This window comes from Ambystoma mexicanum, chromosome 3q, assembly GCF_040938575.1.
Source record: "Ambystoma mexicanum isolate Mex_15411 chromosome 3q, UKY_AmexF1_1, whole genome shotgun sequence".
Classification (NCBI taxonomy): Eukaryota; Metazoa; Chordata; class Amphibia; order Caudata; family Ambystomatidae; genus Ambystoma; species Ambystoma mexicanum.
Window position 1 is genome coordinate 745,537,934 of NC_090926.1, and position 27,397 is coordinate 745,565,330.

Consider the following 27,397-nt stretch of genomic DNA (forward strand, 5'->3'; position numbering starts at 1 on the left):
ACACACTGGGAATGAGCTTTGTTAATTTTGAATTTTAGCAAATATCACACCGTGGTGTTCCACCGAATGGTGAATTAATTAAATTAATATTTCTAGTTAAATAGGCTAATGATCTACATAGTTCACCTCCCCACCCCTGACCCACGATAAAGGGAAAGGAGTAAAGGGAAGCAGACCAGCCCCACCATTTGGTTTGTAATGGCCCAATTCTTCTTACCTTTAAAACCTCTGTTTAAAGTTCAGGAATGCCAGCTGCATTTAGGACCCTCTTGGAGGACAGGGCAAGGGTCTGGTCACTCCACTCTCAAGGATGCCCATCAGTTCTTCACCATAGAAACCAGTCAGGTTTAGGCCTCCCCAGCAAAAGGCCACTCCACCCAGATGCAATCTCCTTTGGTGTTTCCTTGCGGCTGTTGGATAGTATGTTTTAGCAGCTCTCCCCTTCTCTCATAGTGCATCCACTTTATATACAAGTGATGACAACATCAAGATTTCAATTTTGGCCAGTGCCCTGCAAGAATTCCTGCAACCGGGATTGGTCAGCTAGCCTTCCCTCAACCCCCACCACCCCCCGGTCCAGCCTCTCTCACTGGAGATTGGTTTGTTTAGGAGTCTAGAGCAGAAATATGGTAACTCCCATTTGAAATCCCCTTTTGTTTTCAAGTCATCGTTTGGCAAAAATCTAGTTGTGTCAAAAACTTCATAATTTACTGGTAACTGCTATAATATATATATATTCCGATTCAGCTAATCATGTGGAATTAAAACAGCAGTCGGGTCCGCACTATGTTGCACGAGTGTTTGGCTTCTTTACGCCATTTTTACAAAAACCGTAATAGTTATGCACATGCAATTTACACTCCTCATACCTAATTTTGCTCTCCACCAGCTTGCCAACTCTTAACTTTGGAACATAAACTCAATAAACATAAACATAACATAAACATGTTCAGAGCAGCCAGAAATACATTTTAGCTTGCCATTACATTTCCCTAAGTCACAGGTGGATACATTTTTTTATTTCAATAAATGGCCTTGAATTTATCTACAAAATGAAACCTACATGTATGCGTGGTTGCTAAGAAATTGCAACAATTGGAAATCTTCATGTTATGCAAATTGTAGCTCTCCTGTCTCCGGGCCATTTGCCACTCTTGCCCAGCCTGTGACCAGGTTTTCTTTATTTTTTTATTAGCGTCTTTGTTGTTTAAAGTTGATAGGCTGCAGGTCGTAAATACTTTGGATGCACCGGCCAATACAGAGGTCCCACACTGCAGATAATGACCTAGACCGACCCTGACATGTCACGCGGCCCTGCAGACATCTGGCATCCTATCCTCTTATCTGAAGGGGACCACTATTTTGATCTGGAAAGCTTCTATTTTCCTGTATTATTTTCCAGAGTTCAGCTTTGGTTCCAGCCCCTATTGTCACACCTGCCCCATACATTCCGGTCATGCACTGGCTAGGCCCTATGCCCTGCACAGAAGTGAGCTTTCAGAGACACTAAGTCTGGGGAAAGTTTTTTTTCATCACCCTTAGTGGCCACATTTTATTGCAGTTGTCAACAGCTGGGATGAAAGCCAGGCTTTAAATGGGGAGTCCTTTGAAGTTTGCCCAACAACAAGCAAAAGGGTCTGCCTCGGACCTACAGGAAATGTTCATATGACCCATGGAAACAAAGTGGCTTTTTATTTTCAAATGTTTCTGGTATTTTCCATGTGAAGCGTGATATACAATACATCGTGCCGACACACACTGTCTTCTCACTGACATTTCTGTGTTAGCAGGGGAAACATTTTCTCATGTCTTGCTTTAAACTGCAAACGCCCATGCAAAGTCATTTTTGGTGTGTTTGAAAATCCTGCTTTTCACGTGATAGAGACCTTTGAATTTCTTCTGCCTTTGTGAATTAAAATGCTGCTTTTCCATTTGTAATGACAGGTGGGCTTTTTCACGTGGCCCTTCCTTTCTACTTGCAGAAACCCCACAGTCTGCCTTAATAGGCCCATTTTCAGTGTGAAGGTTTTGTTATAAAGTCTGGCAGGTCATTTGTTTCAATGGGCCCATCAGTTCTGTTTGTTGGGGCCTTTGATTGAACCCCACATTATAATCTAATAAAATGTCCAATGTAGCTTAGTGAAAGTAATCTGGTTTCGCTGGACTATGTTCTGCTAGGTCTATTCAAGTTCGAGCTTTTCTGCCTTTGTAACTTATGGAAATTTGCACTTCTTATTAGTTTTACTTTTGGCCATCCATATGCGCCGGTTCCATTCACACTTTTTTGACTTGTACCATGTATTTTTCTATCATTGCTTTATATGTCTGGAGCAGGATTACCATGAGGTCTGAACCCGAATCACCCATCAGGTGGCTGGTGTAGTCATCAGCTTGTATAATGCACCACAGTTTAGAAGTCTGCATGGTTTTTAACGCATTTATGCACAGCACAGTGCTCTTATCGCTGCTTGTTGGACTATTGTTATTGTTTTCACCGGACATTGCTGCAACTGTTATAATGCCTTTACCGGTATATGTTTGCATAGTGTCATACATGTTTGCAGATGGCGCATGCTTTCCCTTGGGCTGAGCACTTAGGGTCTTTTCTTTTTTGGTCCATGTTTCCCCATCTATGGCACGATGCAGTCTTACTGTTTCCTTCCACCACAACTTTCTGCAAAGATTTGTTATTTTTTTCTTGCGCTTTGTCCTTGGGCTGAGGTATGCACTTTCGAGGCAATATTGCTAGTGGTGATTTTCTTCATTTTGATGGAAGTCTTCTCTATCCACCTTTCAATTTTGAAGAGCTTTTTTTTTAGCTTTCTGTTAAAGAACCTCTCTTGTGCTTTGCTGCTATTAGTGTGTATGATGAGCCTGTGTTTGTTTTTATTTTATTCATATAGCGCTTTCACAAAAGCGAAAGCATGTCTCTTAATTGTGGTTTTTGAAGTTGCAGGTCAGAGCTAATTACCTCATTTTAACTTGCTCACTTGAGTGCTGTTCTCAAATGCATAATGTAATGTTTTATGAAACAATGTTTTCAGTGCTGTTCAACCTTTTTATCAGTATTCAGCATTATCTTCAACGGGTTCTGGAGGTAGTTCTTGTTGAGGGCTGCCAAAATGTGTTGACCTTCCACCCCAGAACATTCATAAATAAGCCATTTCTTATAGAAGTAGAATACCCGCCATGACTGATGGTTTTAATGTAAGTGCCAAAGATTTGAATCCATTGAGCCCAAGGTACCTTGAGTTTATAATTTGCAAGAACTGGGGTGGAGGTGTGGTTCCTTGCCTGGTGGACAAGGAGTTGGGCTCACAGGCCACTCATCACTAATGTGATCCGCTCAAATGGTGCACTGCAGCAATCAGCAGGACCTGTAGTCAGTCACTAAATAAAGCAGATAAGTGTGATGTTATGACCTTAGTGATACAGACAATATGAAATAAATCAGGTCCCCGCATTACAGAATACACAGGTAATCAGGAGTGGAGTGGCTGGAGGTTGGCCCTTGCACTCCATGCTCTGCTCCTAGTCTTCTGCCTTCTGTGCATGAACCCAGATGTGCCCCACCCTGCCAGGTTATTGCTGACCGAGTTCCGCAACCGGAAGCATCGACTCACCTCTATGCAGACACCAAAAATTAGTGCGTCTCCTGGACCGTTTTTGCATACATTGGCACATATATTTTATTGGTAACTGCTATGTATCCTTTGTTAGACTGCTGTTTTCCTTGAGTATGAGTGTTAGCATCTGCTCCCACTGTTAACTCTGGAGGGCAGTTCACAGGTGGGAGGGGATAGTCAAGTAGGGTTGGAAGGGCACTTGGCTTTGGCATGATATCCTGCTTGGTGGAAATAAAATAGTAGATTTACATACAGGATTCCACATGTTTGATTAGAGGTGTAATTTAAGGTTAGTGAAGAAAGGAAAACAAATCAGTGTAAGAAAACCACAGTTCAGAGGTGAATTAATTACTTTGATAAGTTAAAGTTAAGGACTTAACCTACATTCAGCCACGAATTCCATGAAGTAGAATTAGTGACTGCAAGCCTAACTAGGTAGCACGTTTTCAATCAGTGCATTTCATTAGCATCTTGGAGACTCATAAAACAAATACCCCAGCACTGGAAAACCTGCCACTGTTTCTTGGTGTTCTTCACAGTTAATATTTATATGATGTCTATTATTTGTGAGTGTCTCTTCTCTCTTCTTTACATAACCTTCCTCTAATTTAATTGACAGCAATACCATCACACCCTATAACTCCGTAACTTTCAACTTAGGAAACTGTAAATTGACTGAGGGTCCTACTCCACTGTTTGAAGGAGTCAATGGAGCAGTCATCCACTGTTGAAAATAAAGACCCATTGCTGAACTAGTCATAACTGCATAAAATACCCTTGCCCTGTACAAGGTTTTGGCAAAAGTCCTACAGAATGGGAGTGACATGTACGTATACTTTTAACACCCTTTGTCTGCAATCTCTTCAAAAGCAGACAATCAATGGGTAGTCATGCCACTCATTCATTCCCATTGAAGAATACTTCTCTTTTCTGCCTGTGCGTGGACCAGACACCCTCAGTTGAATTCCATCAATCATCAACCATTTGGAGGAATGCAGGGGATAAAGTTTTCCTAGTACTACTTTTGTTGTATTGGCCACTTCTTCCTTTGCTAATTGCGTTTTTTCTACATTCTGTTTCTTATGTATTATGGGACCTCACAATACGGTGTGAAGTGTGTGTGACCGTCCAGAGGAGCGTGTCCTCATAGATGGCAGCTCACAGTTCGGTTTGGTACCATTGACTTGTTCTGGTTAGTTATTAGCAGTTGTAAATCTAGAACTGCAACATTCAGCATACACATTGGATGAGAGCTGAACAGTTTAATTTACAAGTGGATTGATAAACATATCAAAATGAACTGCCATGATTTTGGGTGTTGCCGAAATGTTTTCTAGACCTGGTCAGTCTTCATTCTTAAGGGCTTCTGTTCTGAGACGAGTGTGTTTAAATGCAAACTACAAGGAATTGCAGTGATCATGTCTATCTCTCTGGGCTTGACTGTGAACTTCTTCCCGAGTCCAGTGCTCCAATCAACAGCTTGCAGAGTTGGTGTGGTTTGGGTTTGGCAGGGTCCTCTTTTTCGTATCTTGCATTGTGACTGCTTGTGTTTTTCTTTGCAACTGTTCTATGTTTGTTCACCATGTCCAGTTTCTTGTTTTGATTTTGTTTTCTTGGTGTTTCCTACTGAACAGCTGCAGTCCCGGATTGCTGCCCCATAGAAATTGAAGAATAGGTAGGAAAGACTGAAGAATTGGTGCACGATGCAACTCTCGTACTTTAATGGGCCAATTTCTTATTGATTTCATTGCTTCACCAGTCTCCTTTGAGATTGTGCAAATTCACCATAAAAAGTATTTCATATTGTTGCAACTCTAACAGCATGTCCACTGACATAAAATACTTTTTGGGTACAGACAAGCGCACCATTGCATCAGCAAAGGTGATGATTCTAGTTTCAACTTTCAGTCACTGATGAGTGAAATATATAGCCTACTGGACCAGACTTGTGGGTATTGCAGCCATGTTGAACCCCCTGCAATCCACAGTAGAGTGTATTTTTCTTCCTGCCTCCCATTAGGTGTTCCTTTCCCATGCCTTCCGTAGTACTAAGCATCCCTCATTACTGTTGTAGCAGCACCTGCCCGGATAGACCTAAGGGTTGTCTGGGCACACTTCTCCTTATTTACCTCAATTGTTTCGTGGGGGAGGAAGTCCATCTTGGTTGTTTGAGTAGATCTCACCATTGCACAATTTGGCCGAATTAACGAAAACGTAAAGCTTGAGGTAAGGAATGACTCTTTTTATGCATTGCCCTATCGGGGCCCTGGAGGATCCTCTCCTTAAAGGGCGCCACCTATGCTAGGTCACTGTTGAATCAGGTTTCTTCCTAATTATCATGATGGGGTAATATGATCGGGTAAGTCACTCCTCGTGCTTAGTGAATTCATTGTCGCATGTTCTCGTAGCAAGGATTATCTGTTCCCTAAATGTTAATGGTTGAAATCGGGTAACAAATAGGTGTAAAGTATACTTCAAGGTAATTTCGCTAAATGTGTTGTGCACCAATGAGTATTTTATCGCTAAGTGATTGTAGTTGCTACCCTGTTCATGATTGACAGACATCGGCTTGATGGTCTGTCTGTCGCCCGTGTAGATGCAGAGTGGGAGGATATCACCTCCTGATTGTGAAATGTGACTCAGTCTCAGTTTGCAGTGCCCATAGCATAGTTGGATCTAGTTTAATGGCTTGCTCCCCATTTGTGGCGTTGGGAGAAACGAGTTGCTCAAGGTAAGAAACTCATCTGCAACCAAGTGGCTTCACAGTCCACCTTGCTTGGATGGGTGTAAAGGGCATGAGACTGTGGAGTAGTTTCAGTTATTTCTTTATTTTAATGCTTGTATAAGGCACCCCACACCCTAAGGCCTCAGGGTGCCTACACAAACGCAGGACAGAAGAGTACAGAACAACAAAAAGAGGCGTCCTACTGAGTCCATTCCTTTATTAAAAACTTACTTCTTCAATCCTTTAAATCTGAGTGGACAAGTGAGATCACAAAGTAAAGAGGGAAGTTCATTCCAGACTCTTGGTGCCTAGATGTCAAAACTTGTACCCCAATATTTAGTGAGTTTTAAACAGGGTTGATGAAGCAAGGTACTATCAATTGAGCATTGGGTTCTTGTGGATGTTTTAATCTGTAGACTATCCCTCAAGTACTCTTGGGGGGCCGTGTCTAAAATGCTTTTTAGCGTTAGAGACAGTACCTTATGCTGAATCAGATGTTTGACAGGTAGCCAATGTAGTGAGCGCTTTGAGATTAATATGTTCGGATTTGCTCAAACCAAGGATAGCCCGAACGCCCCGATTCTGCAATGTCTGCAGTTTATTCACATTGCCTTTAGATTCAGTCAGCTGGCTGTTCGAATAATCAAAAGCATACTAGAGTGTCCTGACAGGAAACTAATTTTACAGTGGAACCTAATTGCTATAATGTTGCACAGTTTAACTAATATGAACTCCTTGTACAATTTTATGAGCTCGTCCTGGCATTCTAATTTATGCTCCAGGATTTCTTCTTCTAAATGGGAAGAACCAAACACATTCATGCTTAAATTATATTTTCATAATTGTACCAAAAAAGGTATTTATTTTATATCAATCTGTCACAATGAATTAAAACCTGTTCCCAGATATACAAAACAATAGACAATCACATATATACTAACGATAAGAAGAATATATCAACAATTAAATTTAATACAAAAAAGTGGGGAAGAAAAAGAAGGTTCAGATAGCCTACAGTGCGTGGCCCTGTATCAATCGTGTTACTTAAGGTGGCCTAGTCTTAGTATATGCCTCTCTAGCTATATCTTGCAATTCTCATCAACAAACTCAACCTAAGACAACGATTTATAGGTTCAGTGGTCTATGTATCCTATAAAGCACACTTTCCAACATTGGGGCTGTGGTGCTTCCTCTCCAGTGTTTATAATTCCAACACCGGGGAATATACGTTAGGGCAATTTGAAGATGTAGCTTCGCCTTCCTCAGGACCAACAAAGAACCAGAATTCTTTAAACGACCCCCCCCAATGATGAGGGAAACTGATTTTAATTGCAGATCAATTAACCGGGAGCATCTCTGGCAATTCACTTGTAATGTCAGCAGTGTCACGGATATAAAACCTAGCAGTGTTATGCCGCCATCCATGTCACCAAGTACTGGGCTCCAGTTGTTGCATACTTCCGTCTGGGCTAAATATTCCCTTGTTAGGTGTGAAACGCTCTCCAAGCCCGTGTCTGCAGCAATGCTGTTGGTGCGTTGTAACTGTTTAAAGCTCCAAGGTGCTCTCGCTCTATTGCAGCCTATGTATCAGTTTGTGTTACATTAACGGGTTAGTGGGACAGAATTGCATCCTCTGCTTACTCCGCACCCATGCTTCTGGAAACATACTCGTTTTCTAGTTCCGTCTGAGATCGACTGAGTTGATCAAGGCAGCGATCATATGTTCTTACTCTGTTGTACTTATACACTCACACCTCCCCTTTCACCTCTCAACTCTGTAGGCCTCTGACATTCTTGCATCATCCAAAAGGAAGGTAGTGGAGCAACTGCCACAAGTAAGACCAACTGTGTGGTCATTCCCTAGAACTATTTGCCACTTCACAATCTCCACGTGTCTCCATAATCTCCATTTATCTCCAGTGTGACTGAATACACCATGCCTACTGCCCTTTTTGAATGTTACTGAATTTTCTTTGTTTTTAACTGATCTGCGCCTGCCTACAAACTTCCCTGCTTACCTTCCTGGGCTCCCCGTTTCCTTCAACACAATAGTCTTAAACTGTGTCAATGCCCTGTGTCTGTTTATATACTTGCTAAAAACAAATTCTCATTTTGCCTCAAGGCATGCAAATGTTCTAATTTGGGGCTGATGGAGAAGTAATTCCTGGCCAAAGTCCTAGTGACCCTCCAACAAAGGGCCTGATTCACAGAATGTTTTCCTATGGGATTGCACCATTATAAAACACTTCAGTGAATCAGGCCCAAAGTTTTTCTAAGTAGGTAGGACACTCAAAAGGTTAAAGAATGAGAGCTTGCAAGTCTCAGCTTTGGATGGTTTTGAGTAAACACTTTCTCTAGTGAAATCTTAGAGGCATGCACCACCATGATTTCTTGAGCTGTCATAGTAGGTGTATTTCATTCTTTTTGGCTATTAGGTGGCACAGAAAGCCAAAACGATTGTCATGTGAGATATAAGGGATTGGATACAAGGGGGAAGGTATATTGAGACTCAGAATCTGAGGGGAAACCCATAACCTTTGGGTGCTGTTTGATTCTTTCCCCGGCCATTCCAACCCATGGCCATGGTAAGGTCTATAATTCAAAATAGTCACAAAAGAATCAGGGTGGGAAATCACGCATACATTTCTTGTTATACTCCTACACAAGACAGACACTATCTTCAAATTTCATCCAGGTCAATCAGATATCTGGCCATGAGTATTTTAATTTACATATATTTCTCAAAAGTGAAAAGACAGCACCCAAAGACACTTTACTGTTTACAGTTTTGTATACAATACCAATAGGTACAACCCAGTCAATTGGGCTAGACCTTGGTGAACAAACAGGTTTTGTTTTCATGGAGGCCTTTTAGGGTACACTTCCATAATCCCCCTGACGCCAGCCCCAATTCACTGACGGGCGTGTTGCCCTGTCCTGCGCCAGGGAGGTTGGATTGTCCACAGAAGGGGTGGTAAAGCCTTGGGCGCTACACCCCCAACGAGGCTCCCCTGAAGGGGAGCACTCTGTGCCAAGACGAAGAGAAGACCCTGGACATGGCCCAATTTCTGATCACTTCAGGGCCCCAAAAAAAGGTGTGGGCAGCCCACCTTAGAGCGCAGGGAGCCCACGCATCGGAAGACAGCAGCGGAGCGTTTGGAGCGTCGCATTGTCATACGTTGAAGGCAGGGGATAGAAAGTTGCCCAAGGAAAAGCCAACGCAGACCTCCCACTTAAGCTCCAGGGACTACTCCATCCACGTGCAGCGCCTTCAGAGGGTGTGAAGACAGCGGTTTCACTGAAATCCACCTGGGATCACCGAAGGGGCAGAGGCAGGTCAACTACGGGATCCTTGGCACCTCACATTGACCGCCGGCTTTGAGCCGAGCAGGGGGCGCTTACTGACTGTCTGAACAACACTGCAAACTTGTTCTGCGGGAGGGTTGGGCCCCCAGCATTGGGGCGCATGCCCTCCTCCAAGGCTTTGCCCAGATGGATAATGGACGCAACCATAGCTACAGCCCAGAAGGACAGGAGTAGGTGGTAGACCCTTTATAGTCCCCCTGTGAAGGGAAAGGCCCCACGGAGAAGCGCCCACCGGCCACCGGCGGAACAGAGAGGAGAGACTATTTTCCATGAAGTGTGGTGACCTCATTACTCCCCTGCCACTGTTACCTCGTGGTGGAGGCCCCCGATATAGAGGCGTGTGCCCAACACGGGGGCAGGAATTAAGATACAGAAAACCAGGATACTACGGAGTTACGAGTACACAAAGTGCTTGTTTAAGAAGAACGCTGCCTGCCCAACGGCGCGGCTGCTCCCCTGTGGCCTGGGCCCGCTACAGGAATGGTTGAACAAACTTTGAGACCAAGGAGAAACCAGACCACAGATAGAACCGCAACACTGAGGGTGTGAGAACTATTCAGAGGCGAGGAGAGCTGAACGGAAAAAACATGGGACCACATGGATTTTAAAAGGGGCCAAGGTGGTGAAGAAGTTAATCCTACGAAACTGGAAGTCTGCTTGTTATGAGTCAATAAACAATTGGTTGGAGGAGATGCATTGTACATGTAATATTGAAAGTGTGATCTATTCAGTGCAAAGGAAAATGCCAATTTTTGGTAAGATCTGGAAGGCCTTCTTGAATGCAGATTTGACCTAATCTTGCATTCAGAATCGAGCTGGCCTTTGCAAAGATAAGTAATCATTCATGTATCATTTTAACTGTCAAGAATTAGTAATGTCACTCGCATGGTTCATGACCTTGGTTTTTATAAATGTGTTGGGATTTTTAAATTTTTTAAAAATTCTCTCTTTCCCTTTTCTCTTCTTTTTTTATTTATTCAGTACAACTGTATTGGTTTGTGTGCATTTGTTTATAATGCTATGTTATGTTATGCTTTTGAGATGTGTTAATGGTTGCGCCCAGATGCCCCAGGGCCAACTGCTCAATACAAATAAAAAAAATACAAATAAAAATGTTCCCCAAAAAAAAAGAACAGGGGATGACGCATAGACGCCAGAAACTGAGTGTATGGAAATAAGGCAGAAGTTGGCAGCACATAGGAATGCCCCCCTTCACTCAGAATTGGAGGCTCCTAATAAACCCACCATGGCTACCTCAGGGTCCAATTCGGCGGCCACCAAGGGTGATGTGGCAGCCCTGCTGGAGGAAATCACGAGCATGAGGGCGGACATTGCTGGTAATGTCGATAAGATCACTCGGAGGATCAACAAGATGGAGGAGAGACTTGAAGGTGTTGAAAACAATCAAAACTCTGGAGACGCAGATGGATCAGAGAATAACTGAAATGGAGATCAGGGAGGAAGAATTCCGCCTAAAGATGGACAATTTGGAAAATCGTGAACGACGGAACAACCTGAGACTCTTCTGCATCCCATATAAAGGAGTGTCCGAACAAGACTTGTAAAGAAAAGAACACTTCACGTTATTATGAAGCTTTTATATGAAGATGACTCCATTAATGAGGCAAAGATTGACTGGATACATAGAGCAGGGGGATCGTCTGGTGGCCCGAGGACTGTCTTAGCTCAATTCCACAACTACAGCGACAAGGGCAGAACCCTGGAGAAAGCAAAACCTAGTGGTCAAGGAGAGCGGTAAGGGCATGAACGAGATCTTCTTCAAGCAGAATGTAAGTGGTGACCTGGGTGCTGAATATTGGGCTTGGCAGCCGGGGGTGACCGAGGGGTCGCCAGGTGCATTAAAGCAGAAATGATGTTAGACCCAGGCTTGCAAAGGGGTGGCCTCATCAAGGTGGGAACTCTAAATGTTAAGGGATTGAACTCTCCCACAAAAAGGTCTCTGGTGACCAGAGTTTCGAAGAATGGGACTTGATGTATTGTTCCTACAGGAGACCAGATATGCATGAGGGGAGGAACGTAGGATCCTGAGTACGAGATTGGGAGTAGAATACTGGGGCTCAGGCTCCCTGCGGAAAGCAGGAATGGGGATTCTCATCAGGAGGGGACTGAAAATGGAGGTGGCCAGGGCAGATGTGGAGGGTGGGGCTCTGATGATTGTAGGCACCATAAAGTGACCTTCACACTGGCAATGGCATACTCGCCTAATATGGGTCAATCACGGTTTCTGCAGCAAACCCTCCCAAAAATAATGTTAGAGGCCTCTGGGCACCTAATCCTGGGGGGGGGGAGGGGATTTCAACCTCTGTCAAACTAGACAGGTGGGTAACCCTGAAACACAAGACCCACTTGAATGGTGGGCGGGGGGGATTATGGGATCAGGGAAATGCTGGAGACCTATGGGCTACGGGATGCATGGCAGAGTTTCCACCCGAATTAGAAGGGATACACCTTTTATTCGGCACCCCATGGCACTTTCACCAGGATAGACTACACGGTCGAGGTCGAGAGGACGACGGTGTGGGAAGCGGGAAAGGCGACATGGCGGGGGATCCTGATTAAGGAACGGGCCAGGAAAAAGGGAGAGAGGGCTCTAATAGAAGGCAGAGTGAGAGAGGAGATAGCCCACCTGGATAGGGTGGTACGGAACGCCACAGAGGAGAGAGAGATTAGGGTCCAGGAAGCCAGGCATAAAAGAGGAGTTCCGACTGCTAGAGGAAGGCCAGATAGTTTGGAAACTACAGTTTCTTAAACAGAAGTTCTATGAGAAGGGAGACAAGGCGAATGCAATGCTGGCCGCCAGACTTGGGGGACAGCGCGCCGAGCGTTCAGTGTCATCCATAGAGGGAGAAGGAGGAGGCCAGGACTTAAAGACAGAGGGAATCCCCAAAGCGTTCGCAAAATTCTACAAGACAATATATAAATCAGAGACCGGCCAGGAACGGTCGGGAATAGACAGTTAATTGGCAAACATACAGATGCCAAAAGTCTCCCGTGAGGAGGCTGAAGAACTTGTTGCCCCAATCACTGCAGAAAAGATAAAGAGGGCCGTGAAGAGACTACCGCTGGGGATGGCTCAGCGAGAGGATGGTTACACTGCCTGTTTTTACAAGTCATTTCTCTCCTCCCCTTCATGGTGGAGCTTTTTAATGATATTCCCGAAACAGGTGATGCCCCAGACTCTTTCTCACGCCACTCATCACAGTGATCCCCAAAGAAGGCAGGCACCCCAAAAGGTGTGGGTCCTACCACCCCATATCTTTACTAAACATCAACGCCAAGATCTGCACGAGGGTGCTGGCAGCGAGACTCGAGACATATATGCCTTGTCCGTTACACTCTGATCAGGTCGGATTTATAATGTGGCGACATGGCGCAGATACAATGCGGAAGACATTGCACTTGATCCACGAGTAACTTAACATGGAAGGTGACCCGGTCCTCTTCACAGTGGACGCAAAGAAGGCGTTTGATAGGGTCGAATGGGGTTTCCTAGAGGTGGTCCTGGGCAAAGTGGGACTGGGTGCTGGGGTTCAGGAAGGGAGTACACTTCCCCCACAGCATCAGTGGCGGTTAATGGGGATTATTCCCGATTGGTTTGACCTAAGCAGAGGAACGCGGCAGGGTTACCCCCCCCTCAGCGATATTGTTTGCCCTCTGCCTTGAACCTCTGGCCCAGAGACTTAGAGGAGATCAACAGGTGGAGGGGCTCAAGGTGGGTGGGAGAAAATATAAAGTGGCTTTATACGCGGATGACCTGCTATTACACGTGCAGAACCCTCTGACATCAATACCTAGGGCAATCCAACTGATTGAACAGTATGGGGCATTATCTGGCTTTACGATCAACTAGGCCAAGTCAATTTTATTCCCACTGCAAAAACCTGTCCGGGGAGAGACCAGCAGATTTGCCCCACTGGGTTTCATGATCCGATATCTGGGGATTAATTTTACGAGGGATACAGGTGCCTTATACGATGCTAACTTCCCTCTCCTTCTCTCATACTTCCGGCCGACCTCGAAAAATGGGACAAACTCACCATATCATGGCTTGGGACACTTAATGCCGTGAAGATGGTGTCTGCCCAGATTCTTGTACCCCTTTTAAAATGCTCCAAATTTGCCTCCTGCAACCCTTTTTTCATGAGGTTAAGAGGGCAATCCTGAGGCTTCTATGGGAGGGAAAGAAGGCTAGAGTATCATACAAGGTCCTAACATTGCCCAAGGAAAAGGTGGGGTGGGCCTGCCGAATCTACTGGTGTATTATGAGGCGGTACAGTTAAGGGTCCTTGTCCCCCACCTGAGAGGACAGAAGTACTTCAATGGATAGACTTGGACAAGCTCATTCTGTCCCCGGCCACGGTCCAAGAAAGCCTATGGGTCCCGAGAAGCAAACTCACATCCAGAATAGGGGACCACCCAGTACTGGGCACCATAGGGGAGATCTGGCGGGAACAGTCTGGAATTGCGTGGGATCACTTCATGGCCATCTCCCTTGAGTCATTTATGGGCACCTGGGGTTACAATCACAGACCTGGAGGAGGCATTGGCGATGTGTACCCTTCCGGTCTTTTCCTTCCTTCAGATTAAAGGGATCTTTACGAGGGACAAGTGGAGAGAGCAGATTCAGAGAGACCTCACCCCTTTCGAAGAGCTTCTAGACAAACAAAGAGAATCAAAGATTCTAATCTCTGCCATGTACAGGGCTTTAATAGAAGCGGGGAAGGGGTCGACTGCAAATCTGAGGCTCAGATGGGAAAGGGATTTCAGATCTGAAATAGATTCTGACCTGTGGGGGAAAATATGCCAAGGAGCTTTGCAGACATGGATAGCAAGCCAGTACAAACTGCATGCTATTAAGCTTCTACACAGATGGCAATATAACCCGCTTAGGTTATCGAAGATGTTCCAGTCAGCTAGTCCCCTGTGCTGGCGTCAATGTGGTGAGTGGGCTGATTACTGGCATATGTGATGGGGATGCCCCTGTATCAGGGTGTTTTGGGATGAAGTCTTGGGATTGATAAGGGAACTGGACAGGATCCAATGTATTAATGAACCTTTTCTCATACTATTTGCAATGGAGGTGTCAGAGGGGGATTTTCAGAGAATGGCGGGGGTAGCAGTGTCACGCCTGCTGGCAGCATGGGCTTGTCCTGTGATGCAATAATTTGTAATTTTTGTAATTTGTTTTATTTGTAACGCGCACCATCAGGCCAGGAGGCATCAGGGCGCAACTTCAGACATGGTTGCATAAGCATACAATTACATAAATTCAACACATTAACAGTACCAAGTATTCGAAGCAACAGCAGTATACATATTTACAGACCGAGGATTAAGGCAAGCGTTTCCCGGGATTGGTCCGGGCATCATGGCTGGTTGAAGAGCCAAGATTTGGTTTTAGATTTGAAGACGCTAAAGCTTTCTTCAGATCCGATGGTGAGAGGGAGGGCATTCCGAAGCTTGGAGGCTAGGACGGGGAAGCTAAATCCACCCGCCTTTTGTAGTTCGAACCTCGGAATGGTTAGACAATGGGTCTGAGCCGTTCTTTGCGGGCGGGTAGGTGCGTGACGGGATAACCGGCTACAGAGGTATGGTGGGGCTTGGTTAGCTAGGCATTTGTGGGTGAGGCCTAAGGCTTTCAGTGATATTCTTTGTTTGACCGGTAGCCGGTGTAGTTTGGATCTGGATTCCGAGATGTGGTGATTTCGAGGGATGTTTAGGGCTGCTCTGATAGCGTTGTTTTGGGTAATTTGCAGTTTGTTCAAGTTCTCTTGTCTCGTTCCAAGGTAGAGGGCGCTCCCATAGTCAATTTTGGACATGATGAGAGTTCTGGCCAAAGTGACCGTGTTGGGAGTAGTCAGAAATGGCCTGCAAGCTGTAATGAGTTTGCAGGGTTATGCTGAGGAGGATCTGACTGCGTTTGTTTGTCGGGATAGTGATAGAGTGGCGTCAAGATAGACACCTAAGGTTTTGGTGTCTTTCGAGACTTGGATGGTGTTGCCATCGATGATCAATGGTCGGTAGGATGGCTCAAGTTTACTAAGATGTTGTGTAGTGCCCAGGATGAGGAGCTCAGTCTTGTCATCGTTGAGGGGTAACTGGTGTTGAGCCATCCAGGCTTGAATGACCAGGTAGACCTCATTCAGGGCCTTAGTGTCAGCCACTTAGTCACCAGTGATGGGTATGAGTATCTGGGTGTCATCAGCGTAGTTCGTATAGGAGACACCCAGATAGTCAAGTACATCAAGGAGTGGTTTTGTGAAAACGTTATAGAGCGTTGGCGACACACAAGAGCCCTGGGGGACGCCGCAGTGAATCGGGGAGGGATCTGCAGCTGCAGATTGAGAGAAGACCCGCATAGATCTATTACTCAAGAATGATTTGATCCAGGCAGTGGCTGATGGTGAGAAATGGGCGGCCGAATGAAGATGCTTGCATAGGATTTGGTGATTGACCAAGTCGAAGGCCGCAGAGAGGTCAAGTAGAAGTAACAAGGCAAGTTTGCCGTTGTCCTTTAACACTTCGATCTGGGTTTTTAAGTCTAGTAGAGCTGTCTCTGTTCTGTGTCTGGGGCGGAAGCCAGATTGTCTAAGGCCCAGGAGATTATTGGCTTCCAAGTGCTCTTGGATTTGCAGGTATGCTGCACGGTCTAGAATTTTTAACAGGAACGGGACAGTGGTGATGGGTCGGTAGTAGGTAGGTATGCTAGGGTCGAGGGAAGGTTTTTTAAGCAAGGGGATCACCCAAGCATCCTTAAGGTTGTCTGGGATGGTTCCTGTTTTAAAGGATGCGTTGATGAAGGATGTGATAAATGGGGCCAGATCGTGGGCGGATTCCTTAATAATTGGGGCAGGGCAGGGGTCGCCCTGGCAGTTAGATGGTTTGATCCTCAGGATAATGTTTTCTACCTCCACAATGGTGAGCAGTGAGAAGGCAAATCGTTTGCAGTTTGGGACGTCAAGGTAGAGGGCCCCTGTGGGGGTGGGAGGGCGATTGTCCAGTTTCAGGCTAATTTGTTTGGCTGTGATTTTAGATTGAAGCATGGTGATTTTATTCAGTAACGCTGCTGGAATATTGGGCACCATTAGCTGTCTTTAATGCAGGTGTCGGGGGGGGGGGGTGGGTAACGGGGGTTTCGAGCTCTTTTAGAATCTTAAATAGTTCCTTGGAGTTGGAGTCAGCATGCAAGATGCGATGGTTAAGGGATTCTTTTTATGCCTCTATAATGGCTGCTTTGTAGGTGAGCGAGGCCAGGAAGAAGCCGTCTTTATGCGTGTCAGAAGGGTGGCTTTTCCATCAGTTTTCAGCGCAGCGTTTGGTTTTACGGAGTACTCTTAGCTGTGGGGTGAACCAGGAGTTCAAGTGTGCACGTGGTTTGGCCTTCCTCCGTTTGATGGGGGCTATAGAATCTATAGCTGTCAGCATGCTGCAGTTGTAGATGTCAGCTAAGGCAGTCGGGTCGTTACAGGAATCAGTGGCCGCTTTAAGTGTAGGGAGTAGTAGAGGGAGGAGTTTCTCTTTGGTTATGTCCTTTTTGTTTCTGGTTGGGAGCGCAGGCGCTATCGCAGTCGGGATGCGGGGGGCGGCTTCAATATTGAAGGTGATAATGTGGTGGTCTGACCAGAGGCAGGGGGTAATGGCCAGGACATTAATATTGCAATTAGAACTGGCTAGCCAGTCGAGGGTCCTGCTTTTAGAATGCATGGGCTCTTGAATGTGCAAGGTGAAGCCAGAGTTGGAGAGGGCGTTTTCCAGATCAAGTGCCGTAGGATCTTTAGGGTCACTGAGTCCCAGGTTGAGGTTGCCAAGGATGATAATAGAAGAAGGCTAACCTACTGGGAAAGAAAGAATGGATTAATGTCGCCTCTAACATCTGTATAATGGAGAGGATAACCGCAGCTCTCCATGGCAAAACTGCTCCATATGAACTGCTATGGGGGGGGGGGGAGAGTTTATGGCTAAATATTTGTCCAATGGTTAGAAGACTGTTCTGCACAATGTGCACGGACCCAGACATCAATATCTTGATCTCCACGCCAAGACATTGTAAACTCACGCTTGTGTCGAAGCTCACCGTAATAGGTTTGCCAAAACCATCGACCAATCCCAAAAAGTACAAACTGTTCAAAAAGTACAAACTGTTCATACACCACAACCAGGAGACCAATAGATAGAGATAACTGAGGGAGAAGACTCAGTTCAAAGGAGGGAGGAGGGACAGGGGGAGGGAAGAACATTGTAATGTCAGTACAGAGGTGTTGGTGGGAGGAGAGGGGTGTGCGAATTGTTGATCTTAATACCTACCTCTAAACATTGTTTCTGTAGTGTTTGAAATGTTCACTAAAACTTTAATAAAAAATGAAAAAATTCCAGCTTCACTATTTAGCCAAAGTGTTTGATCACGGGCAACTAATTTAATCCCCCTCTGACATAACTGCACGCAGTGGATTACTTATAAGTGATTGCGTTCGCACTATATGAAAAAAGACTCCCTACCACTGGAGTGGGTTTAATGATTTGGAGGACAAAATCAAAATACTCCTCTGTAAGTGCCCCATGCTTTGACCTATAATGCATTGGCGCTCACATAGTACCATATCAATATAATTGACAGACAGATGGTCTCACCAGCCATTCAGTGCACCAGAGAAGTGTGTTTAGTGGGGACTGCAGCAGAGTCTGCATTTATTTCCTCCTCTGCTGCCAGTAACTGAAGTTGCTTGGGCTACTCAGAATTGTGCCCCAATGAAGGATTGAAACACTTTTCTATGCCCTGTTATGCTATAGAATATGAATAGCATGCTTGCTTCCACAGTTTCTAGGCTCCTCAGGATCTGCAAGTAATTTAATTTTCATTTAGTAATGGGGGAGCAGGATAAGATTGCTTTGCTGCAATGTTAATGTGTGCAGATCTGAAAAGATAAGGCTCTCTGTGGGGTGTACAGTTTCTAGATATTTTGTGGGCTGTCTGTGGTAGTGGTTAACTTGTTTGTTGAGGACTAACAGTTTGCTGCAGTGATTATGTGTGTGGTTGTCTGTGGTTTCTGTCAGAGTAGTGCTTAAGGAAAGAGGAAAGTTATGTTGGTGTATCTGTGATGGGTTAGCGTGGTGTTTAGGAAATTAAGTGCACCTTCTGGTTGTGCACCTTTGATGTGACCGTTTTCTCTCAGTGACAAGATTGTTTATCAAAATATATGTCGCAAATATTTGGGTGAGCCCACTTTTATACACAATTAACTATATCATTGTTTTGTTTATCTCACTATTAGTACTAAATGAAAAAAATACAGTAAATAAAACTTGATAAGGGCACCTGTGTATAGTCATTGCTTCTCACAAACTTACAGTCCTACTTAGTAATATATGCCAGTTACATGGGCGACGTCAGTGGTCGAAGTGTACAAAAAGAAGTAGTGAACTATGTTCCTTGCTGGCATGCACCCACTGCCCACAAAGCCCATAACCATGCCCCCTCCCACACACAATACAAACCCTGAAACACATGCACCTGCTGCTTAAGGAAACGTTCAGTGTGTTGCAGTGAAAGTGCAAGTCTCAACTTCTTCCTATACTTTTATTTTAAAAAGAAACCATTCCGGAACGGTTTCTTTTTAAAATAAAAGTATAGGAATGGTAAAACTTCCTTAAAAAAAGTAGAGGAGCACTGCTCCCAACCGCTCCCACTCACTTCGACCACTGGGCGACGTAGACCACTGGGCTAATGTGGGTTAATGTGCCTGCTACAGGAAACACTGTGCAACTTGTCTGTCGTAGACCCATGCTAACTCAGCGTTTAATACTTACTAGATTAGCAAAACAAGTAGAGATTGGGGTAAAATCAGTACCTGTTGCCAGTTTCATGTGAATTTGCTGACTTAACATTGGGTTAAACTAGTATAATAATAATTTGGTATTTATATAGCACTACGAACCCTCAGGTATCTGTGCGCTGATTATTATTACCCACGGTGTGTGGTGCTCATTTATCGACCTCAGAAGGATGAATGCTGAGTTTGGCCCCGCCGGGATTCGAACCTGCGTTAGCAGGCTCTGCACAATGTACTCGCTGTGCCACTTGACGGGCTATGTTATCCTGTCATTACTTAGAAGCTCCAACTTGATCATTGGGACTACAAACACATCTGTGACTGACCATGTTATTAAAGCTCAATCTGGCTCTTTATTTTTCAATCAGATTTCCCATTTAAGGCATGAAACACACACACACACTCACTCACACTGGTTCCCCTCGCCCAGGCTTTGAGCATATCTGGCTTTTTGTGTGATGGATTGGTGCTTGCAACCCTATGGCGAACCAATTCACGCAACTGTTGTCTTAACCAGCTGAATTACATTGCTGCGCTTCTTGGAACTATTTATATTTGTTATAGTGATCTAAACTCAGTCTCATCAGATTTTCCTCTAGCAAGGAAACCCCTATTAAATGTTGGGAGGATGGGGAAATAGTGTGATGGATGAAGCAGTGGGCCGCAAACATGGCCAGATATATGGGAGCTTTGCGACCGTGTTGGAGTATTTTAGCAGTATTGCTTTAGCCAACTATATTCGCAATCTACAATGACAGTCGTTCTCGAGCTGCTGCCAGCTGCAGCTGACATACTGACTATCGACTCCAACTCACACTCAGAAATGGTTCAGGATCCAGGAAAACTGCTCAGTGACAGTGATGATTTATTTTAAAATTTGTTTAATGGCATTTGTTAACATACAGTAGTGAATGAAAACATTGTGCGTGAGTTGTAAGTATAAATTAGCGCGTGCAGTTTGAACAATCTGCCAACATAGTAAACCAACAAGTCAAACAACAAAACAGTGGTTCTCCACGCATGTTAACTAGGTCTTTGCATTACAATTTCCATGGTCAGGCCAGGAGTAAGGAGTCCAGCAACATTCCAATCATACGCACTTGGTCTATAATGATTAAGCTCTTGCTCAATCAAGGGATGTTAGTGCAGGTAGGCGGGGCCAGGAGAGCGGAGAATTCAGCTATCCGTGCAACATCCTAAGCAATGATAGAGTACTCACGGCGGCTTATCATCCGAGGGGTGAAAAATATCCCAAACCAATAGGTTCCAAGACTCATAAGCCCCACTTGAGGTCGCATCTAGGCTCTGTGCCGACCTGACCCACACTCCGCCTCAGCACAAATCTCAAATTCCCTGTGCCAGTGTAGATATTGCGGGCCCCCAGCTGCCTTCCATGACATAGCAATGCAGCGTTTACTGAGAATGCGTGCCAAATCCATCAACTTAATGATGCGCTTATGCGTGCTATTCCTCGGGTATGCACTTAGTAAGCACTCCATTGTATTCCAGGAGTATCTCTTGACCCCAGCTTTCCTACACGCTTGTTCAATGCAAGCCCAGACCCCTGCACCTTTGCGCAACTCCAAAACATGTAGACCAAGCCGGCACCATCACCACGACACCATTGACAGGTTGACTTTTTGCCTCTATTAAATTTGGCCACTTTACTAGGTGTCATATAGGTGCGGGGAAGTACATTTATTTGGATCAGTTTTGAAGTGGGCATTCCTAGACACCTCCCTGGGAAATCTCCAACCCGAAGTCAGATTCCCAGAACAGTTTCAACCTAGAGCCCCCTTGGGTTAGGCCTATCAGTTAGACAACCATACAGTCTGGAGACAAGACACCAGCCGTCCTCCAGTACATTAAAGCCAGCAGTACATTTGCCACCCGTTCCTCAGGCCACCTAGACCATTTCTGTTTAGCCACTACCGCTATTAGCATGTATCACAAGAACTGCCCTCTGGGCAGTCCAGACTGCTCAACCACAGTGTATAGTTCTTTAAATTTGCCATTTCGCCCCAAGTAGAAATTCCCCAGCCCTCCCAGCGTTGTGCCACCACAAGATCTTCCCTGTTACTACATACATTCGCCGCTATCGGTATATCAGGTGAGTAAGGGCGGTCAATCTTTAATAATGTCAGTGTTCTAGACCTTCCTGCCCATGTTAACCAATATCGGGTGTATAGTTTAGGCAGTTCAGCGGTAGTCACATCACATCTTTGAGGCGAGCGGGGGTCACCAGCTGCTGTAGCAGTAGCGACTCAACATTCCAGATTCTGGAGCTGCATGCCACCCTCCTTGTAGGGCAGACGCAGTGTAGCGAGGGCAATCCTATGCGGGGGTGAGCCCCATAAAAATCACCTAACCAAGGAGTGCAGTAAGACACGTTGATAAAGTGATGGATATTGGTAAAGAAGTACAACAATCTAGGCAGGACAATCATTTTTATAATCGCCACCCTACCTATCAATGAGAGTGGGAGCCTAGACCAAAAGGACATTGACTTTCGCAGCCCTTTCACTACCCCAGCAGTGTTGCGTGTGTGCATGTCTTCCGGCGTGTGCATGATATGTATAGCCAAGTTTCTAAAAGAATCCACCTCCCATGGGAGCCCCAGTCTCTGTAAAGTATTAGCCTCAACCCTGCGGAGTCCCGCCCGCGGGAAAAGGCAAGACTTCTCCCTGTTAAAGGATATCCCATACAATTTAGCAAAGTTGTCCAGTACTTCCATGACCATTGGAAAATTATATTGCAGTTCCCTTATATACAGCAGGATGTCGTCAGCATACAACAATATTAAGTGTCTGGTACCACCAACCGAAATGCCCGCCTCTAAGAATTCTTGGTGTAAGTAGACCGCTAGGGGCTCCAGCGCCAATACATATACAACATGGGCGATAGCAGGCATCCTTGGCATGCCCCCCTTTGAATGTCCCACGCCGCTGACACCAGATTTCACCCTGGCAGTCAGTGATGCATACAGGATCCTTACCCATTGTATAAACTGTTCCCCAAACCCCTGCAGTACTGCAAACAGCCATTCCCAATAAAGCGAACCGAAAGCTTTGATCGCATCTAGCGATGCTACTACGCACTGTTGCGGACATTCATTGGTCTGTGCAATAATATGCTGCAAACGACACAGATTCAAGGCAGTGCTTCGGCCCGGTACAAAACCGGTCTGGTCGCTGGTCTATTAGACCAGCAATCACTCTGCGGAGCCGCCCTGCCATTATTGTGGCCAATATTTTCATATAATTGAGCATGGTCAGGGGTCGGTACGATTTGCATCTTTCTGTGAGCTTCCCTGGTTTAGGTCTCGGGACCACCAGGGTCTCCCGCATACTTGCCATGAGTGCACCCTTGGAGTAAGCTTCCTCAAAGCCCTTGAGCAACACGGAAGCCAGTGTCTAGCGAGTAAAGCAATCGCATCACGCACTTCAGGAGCGATGGGTTGGTCTAATGTGGCCTGCTGTGTCTCATCTAGCTTGGGGAGCACCATTAGTGACAGGGCTTCCAACCCATCTTCTGTGGGAACCCGCTCTACATGACTATATAGTTGGGAATAATATTTAGTGATAATTTTGATTCCAAATTGTATCCTGCATATGTCACCATTCTCCTCTCTCAGCATGGTGGTCGTGTCCAGGGTGTTCCCGCCTACAGAGCCACAATAAGAGCCTGCCCGGCCTATCTCCCTCTGCATGTGCTCTGGTGGTTCTTGCAACGTAGTCGGATTTAGATAACCGTTTCCACGCGTCCAAAGCAGCGGCACCATGTTTTGGCCAAATCTCTCTTCACCAAGCTGCAGACCCGCACTCGGGGTCTCCAGGTCGCGGATTTCATCTCCCAGGGTTTCCAATTCCACCTTAAACGTTCTTTGGATGCCCCAGCACTAACAATAACATCCCCCCTGACCACCACCTTCAGGGCTTCCCACACTGTGGCCCTCTTCTTTACACTGTGGCCCACTTCTCCACACTGCTCACATTATGTTGAAAAGTTCTGCCAGCATCGTCTGTAACTTATCCATAAAAATGTGGTCAGTCAAGGCATCCGCTGGCATACGCCACATCGGGAAGGGGGGCCTCGTACTCCTTATATTCCAAGCAACCACCAGAGGGGAGTGATCTGATGTTGTTCGACCCAGGTATTCAGCCTCACTTACGTCAGCCATCTGATGCCGCCCAACAAAGATGTAATCAATCTTGGTATACAGGGTATGCAGTGAACAATAGAAGGAATAACCCCTACTCTCAGGGTTCAGCTCTCTCCAGGCATCTACGAAATCGAAAGTTGGTCAGTGCCACATTAAGTGCAGGGGTCGCTGACGACGGACCTCCCGCAGGGATGGGGGGAGGGATCTCTCAAGCACAAGGGTCACTAGTAGTTAAAATCACAACCCCATAGGAAGAAGCATTCCCGGTGATACGCAACCCACCACGTTCCACGTTCCAGGTCAAAACCTTAATGAGAGTCATAGTCATCCACGAACCAGACTGTGTATGAACTCAACAGTAACCCCCCCACCTTCCAATCCAAGCCCCAAGTCATGTGTCTGCCCAAAGTGTCTTTTCACCCAGTTCCCACCCGACCAGCCAGACAAAATGCGTGGATGACATAGAACCAATAACATAGCAAACAAAAGAATATAGATTTGCCCAGCTACTGCACGAAGTGTACCGTGCTAAAACGCACCCGTACCTCTATAGCCTATCCAAGCCATCGTATCGGGTAATGGGAGCCAGCAACAGACCAGCCACCAGCCTATGTGCGGAGCGTTCTAACAGAGCCCAGTGGTGGGTGGTCAGTCGTCACTCCCATCGTATGCACAGCCATTTGTTGAGACGGGTGCAAACTACGTATATCACATACGGGTCAACAAGAAGTTTATAATCAAATATACCAGTTGCGCCAATCTAGGGGATGACCACTGGGGCGTAGCTGCGAATCCCCCACACTCAGCTGTATCCCACAAATTTCTCAACGTCAGTTAACGTTACAGGGGGTGCCAGGGTGTCATAACCTCCCAAATCATGCAGCCCGCCTCAACCGTGGCACCAGCCATGTCAACTGTTAGGGTCGTCCCCACTATCCAAGTTGTTGGGCTCCAGCCACATGTTAGCAGCTGCAGGGGTGTCAAGAAAGTGTGCCCTGCCCTTATTGATGGTTTTGAGCCTGGCAGGGTACATGAGCATGTATGAAATATTTAGGTGCCTGAGTCTCGCCTTGACCGGCACAAAGGAGTTCCTGGCCCTTTGGAGCACTGGCGTGTAGTCTGGATAGATGGCAATTGTAGAGTTGTCTCTCTGGATTTCACCACCTTCCCTGGAGTGTTTCAGCCTCACCTCCCTATCTCGGAAGTTCAAAATCTTTGCAATGACAGGTCTGGGATGTGATCCCGGAGGGGGGTCTCTTCTGTAGCGAGCGGTGAGCTTGCCCTATTTCCTGCAGTTAGTAAGTTCTCGATGTATTGAGTGGGGTCCGAGCCCTCCAAGCCCTCTGGGAGCCCAGGCAGCCGTACGTTGTTCCATTGGGCCCTCCCCTCGGCTTCCTCAGCCCAAAGCTCCAAAGCTGTATTCTTTCTCTCCAGTTCCTGCATTCGAGTCTCGAGGTCCTTTGTGGAGTCCTGCGTTCCCTTCAGTTCCATCTCAGACCTTTGTAACTCTCTTGGCTAGCTGTCGGATGTCTTGACTGAACTGAACGTCCAATTTGACCTTTTCTATTTTCATCTCCAATGAGGACCTCAGCGCTGCTATTGCAGCCAGTACCACGTCTTCCTGGGAGCCCATGTTGGGAGCACACGCCTCTGTATGTGTTGCAGGCTCATGGGGCTTGCCTGTGTTGGCAACTGAATCCATGATCGTCGTTTTGCCCTTACCCTTGGTTGGGGATATTATTCCAAGTATATGCAAAAGCAGAGGCGGACCCGGTTCCCAGTAGAGTTCCGAGCGCACAACGGGCTGCAGAAAAGTAGTCCTAGGCAGCGCTGCAGAGTATCTATTCACTTTTGCTTCAGTGTACCAGGCTGGCCATCCACACACAGTACCAAGCATCTCTGCAGCATCCAAGAATAGGGGGGCACCAAGAGCAGTTTTCCAGTCTTCGTTAGGACCAATGTGCACACCCCCCGCAGCCCACTAGGGCGAACGCAACATCCAGGGAAGACAAGTCACGCAGGACTTTTACCAAACCACCCTTTTTATGCAAATACACATTAAAGAAAGTGTTGCCAATTATTAAAATAATTCTGAATGAATCAATGTTCCTAGGACAGTCTCAAGCAGAGAGGGGCACATGGAAAGCTGCTCACTACAGGGTAGAACATCTGACAAATGTTTCATGCATTTGCTGTAGATCCTGCAGGAAGTGTTCTGTTTGTATGAAACTGCCTGCAGTGATTAAAAGGCTTAAACATTTTGATTAGGCTCCTTAACGATAATGGGTATAAAAGGAGTGCAGTAAACACAGTAAAGGTCTATGGATGGGTCTGCAACCTGTACAAAAACCCTATCTTATTCAAACAAACGCTGTACAGGAACACTTGACTGCTATTTAATTAGTCATGTAATCGTATACAACCTGAATGTCCCTTCAGCCATACTAACTGTACCCTCATGGAGCTAAATGTCCCTAGATGACGGTGATGGGACACCTATCTAGGGTGAGGGGACAGAGAGAGGCTTGCCCTATCGCTAATAAAGGGCGTGCGACACCCTGAAAATAAGTTTCAACTGAGAGCTAAGTGCACCATGTTTTCGAAGTGTGTATGATATACTGATATGTTGCATAAGGTCTGCAAATGATGGGAACATCTGTCAAATGCGTATACAAAAGCTAAAATTATTCATATTGCCAATGCTTGTTTTTCAATTACTTGTGCACCAGGTAAACCTAGTTGATTTTTGCCTCTTTCTCATCTACTTCATTGTGGAACCCCTGGCCTTTGGGAGTGAGGTCCCTTTTCATCCTCACTTCTTTGCTTAACTCATTTCATTTGGAGGCACTGGTTATAGTTTTTTGGTTTACCAATACAGGGGGACCTTGTCCGTTTCATTACTACCACCCTTTACAATAGTACTGCAAGGTAACCAGGTTTTCCCATTCTTTTTTTGCTTTGAACATTCTTCTCATACTTTGGGAAGCACAGACATGCTGTGGCAGTAGGCGCTTTACTTCACACTTTTCGGGTACACTTCTGTGCACCTTTTATTTTTTTTACTGCAATGTAGCATTTTGTTCACTAGAGTTTTCCGAATGACTGGCCAATTTTGAATCTCTGTCTTTGTGCGTCATTGTCCTTTTAGCCGTCTACCTCCTAGGTAGGAGTAGTAAATGGCTATGTGTGGTCATTACCCAGGTTGTGGCCAAAACCTACGAGAGTGTGTGTTTTGTGTGCACGCATAATGCCTGTCTCCCTTCCACAGTTGGGTCTAACAATTTGCCAGTCCTGCACTGCCAGTGTATTTGTCCTAGAGTTTTGGGCCTGGAGTTGTAAGTCTGCCATCCGAAAAGGGCACTTTTCTTTTTGAATGGACCTCACGAGCCTGGTTCTGTGAAACCTGCAGTGCGCTTGCATCTTGGAGCCTGGGATACTTCTGCTCTGTTGATGCTGTTTTCTGTGTGGGTTCACGTCTGTTTATCACATCTGTGGATCATAAGGAGTTCTTAATTAATCCAGAGGCTAGCTTGGTGGTCTTGGGAACTGTGTGGTTGCTGACAGAGACTGCAGACTCAACATACCCAACAATTAAAGTTGTCAAACAAAGAATACTCTGCACTTGCAACCCCTACAACCGTAACCTCTCAACTTATAGTGAGAGCAGTTG

General features: G+C 45.8%; 1 protein-coding gene across 6 annotated transcripts in view; it reads left to right on the forward strand.

The window, feature by feature from the left end:
• The window catches only part of RNF157 (ring finger protein 157), a 1,722,220-nt gene that overhangs the window by 1,430,271 nt on the left and 264,552 nt on the right, over window positions 1–27,397 (forward strand). The window contains exon 21 of one of the 6 annotated variants that reach the window (XM_069654702.1): window positions 5,261–5,301. The exons of the other annotated variants lie outside the window; for them this stretch is intronic. Within the exon in view, the coding sequence (XP_069510803.1) occupies window positions 5,261–5,301 (41 nt within the window). The remainder of the gene's footprint in view (window positions 1–5,260; window positions 5,302–27,397) is intronic. 6 annotated transcript variants of the gene reach the window in all.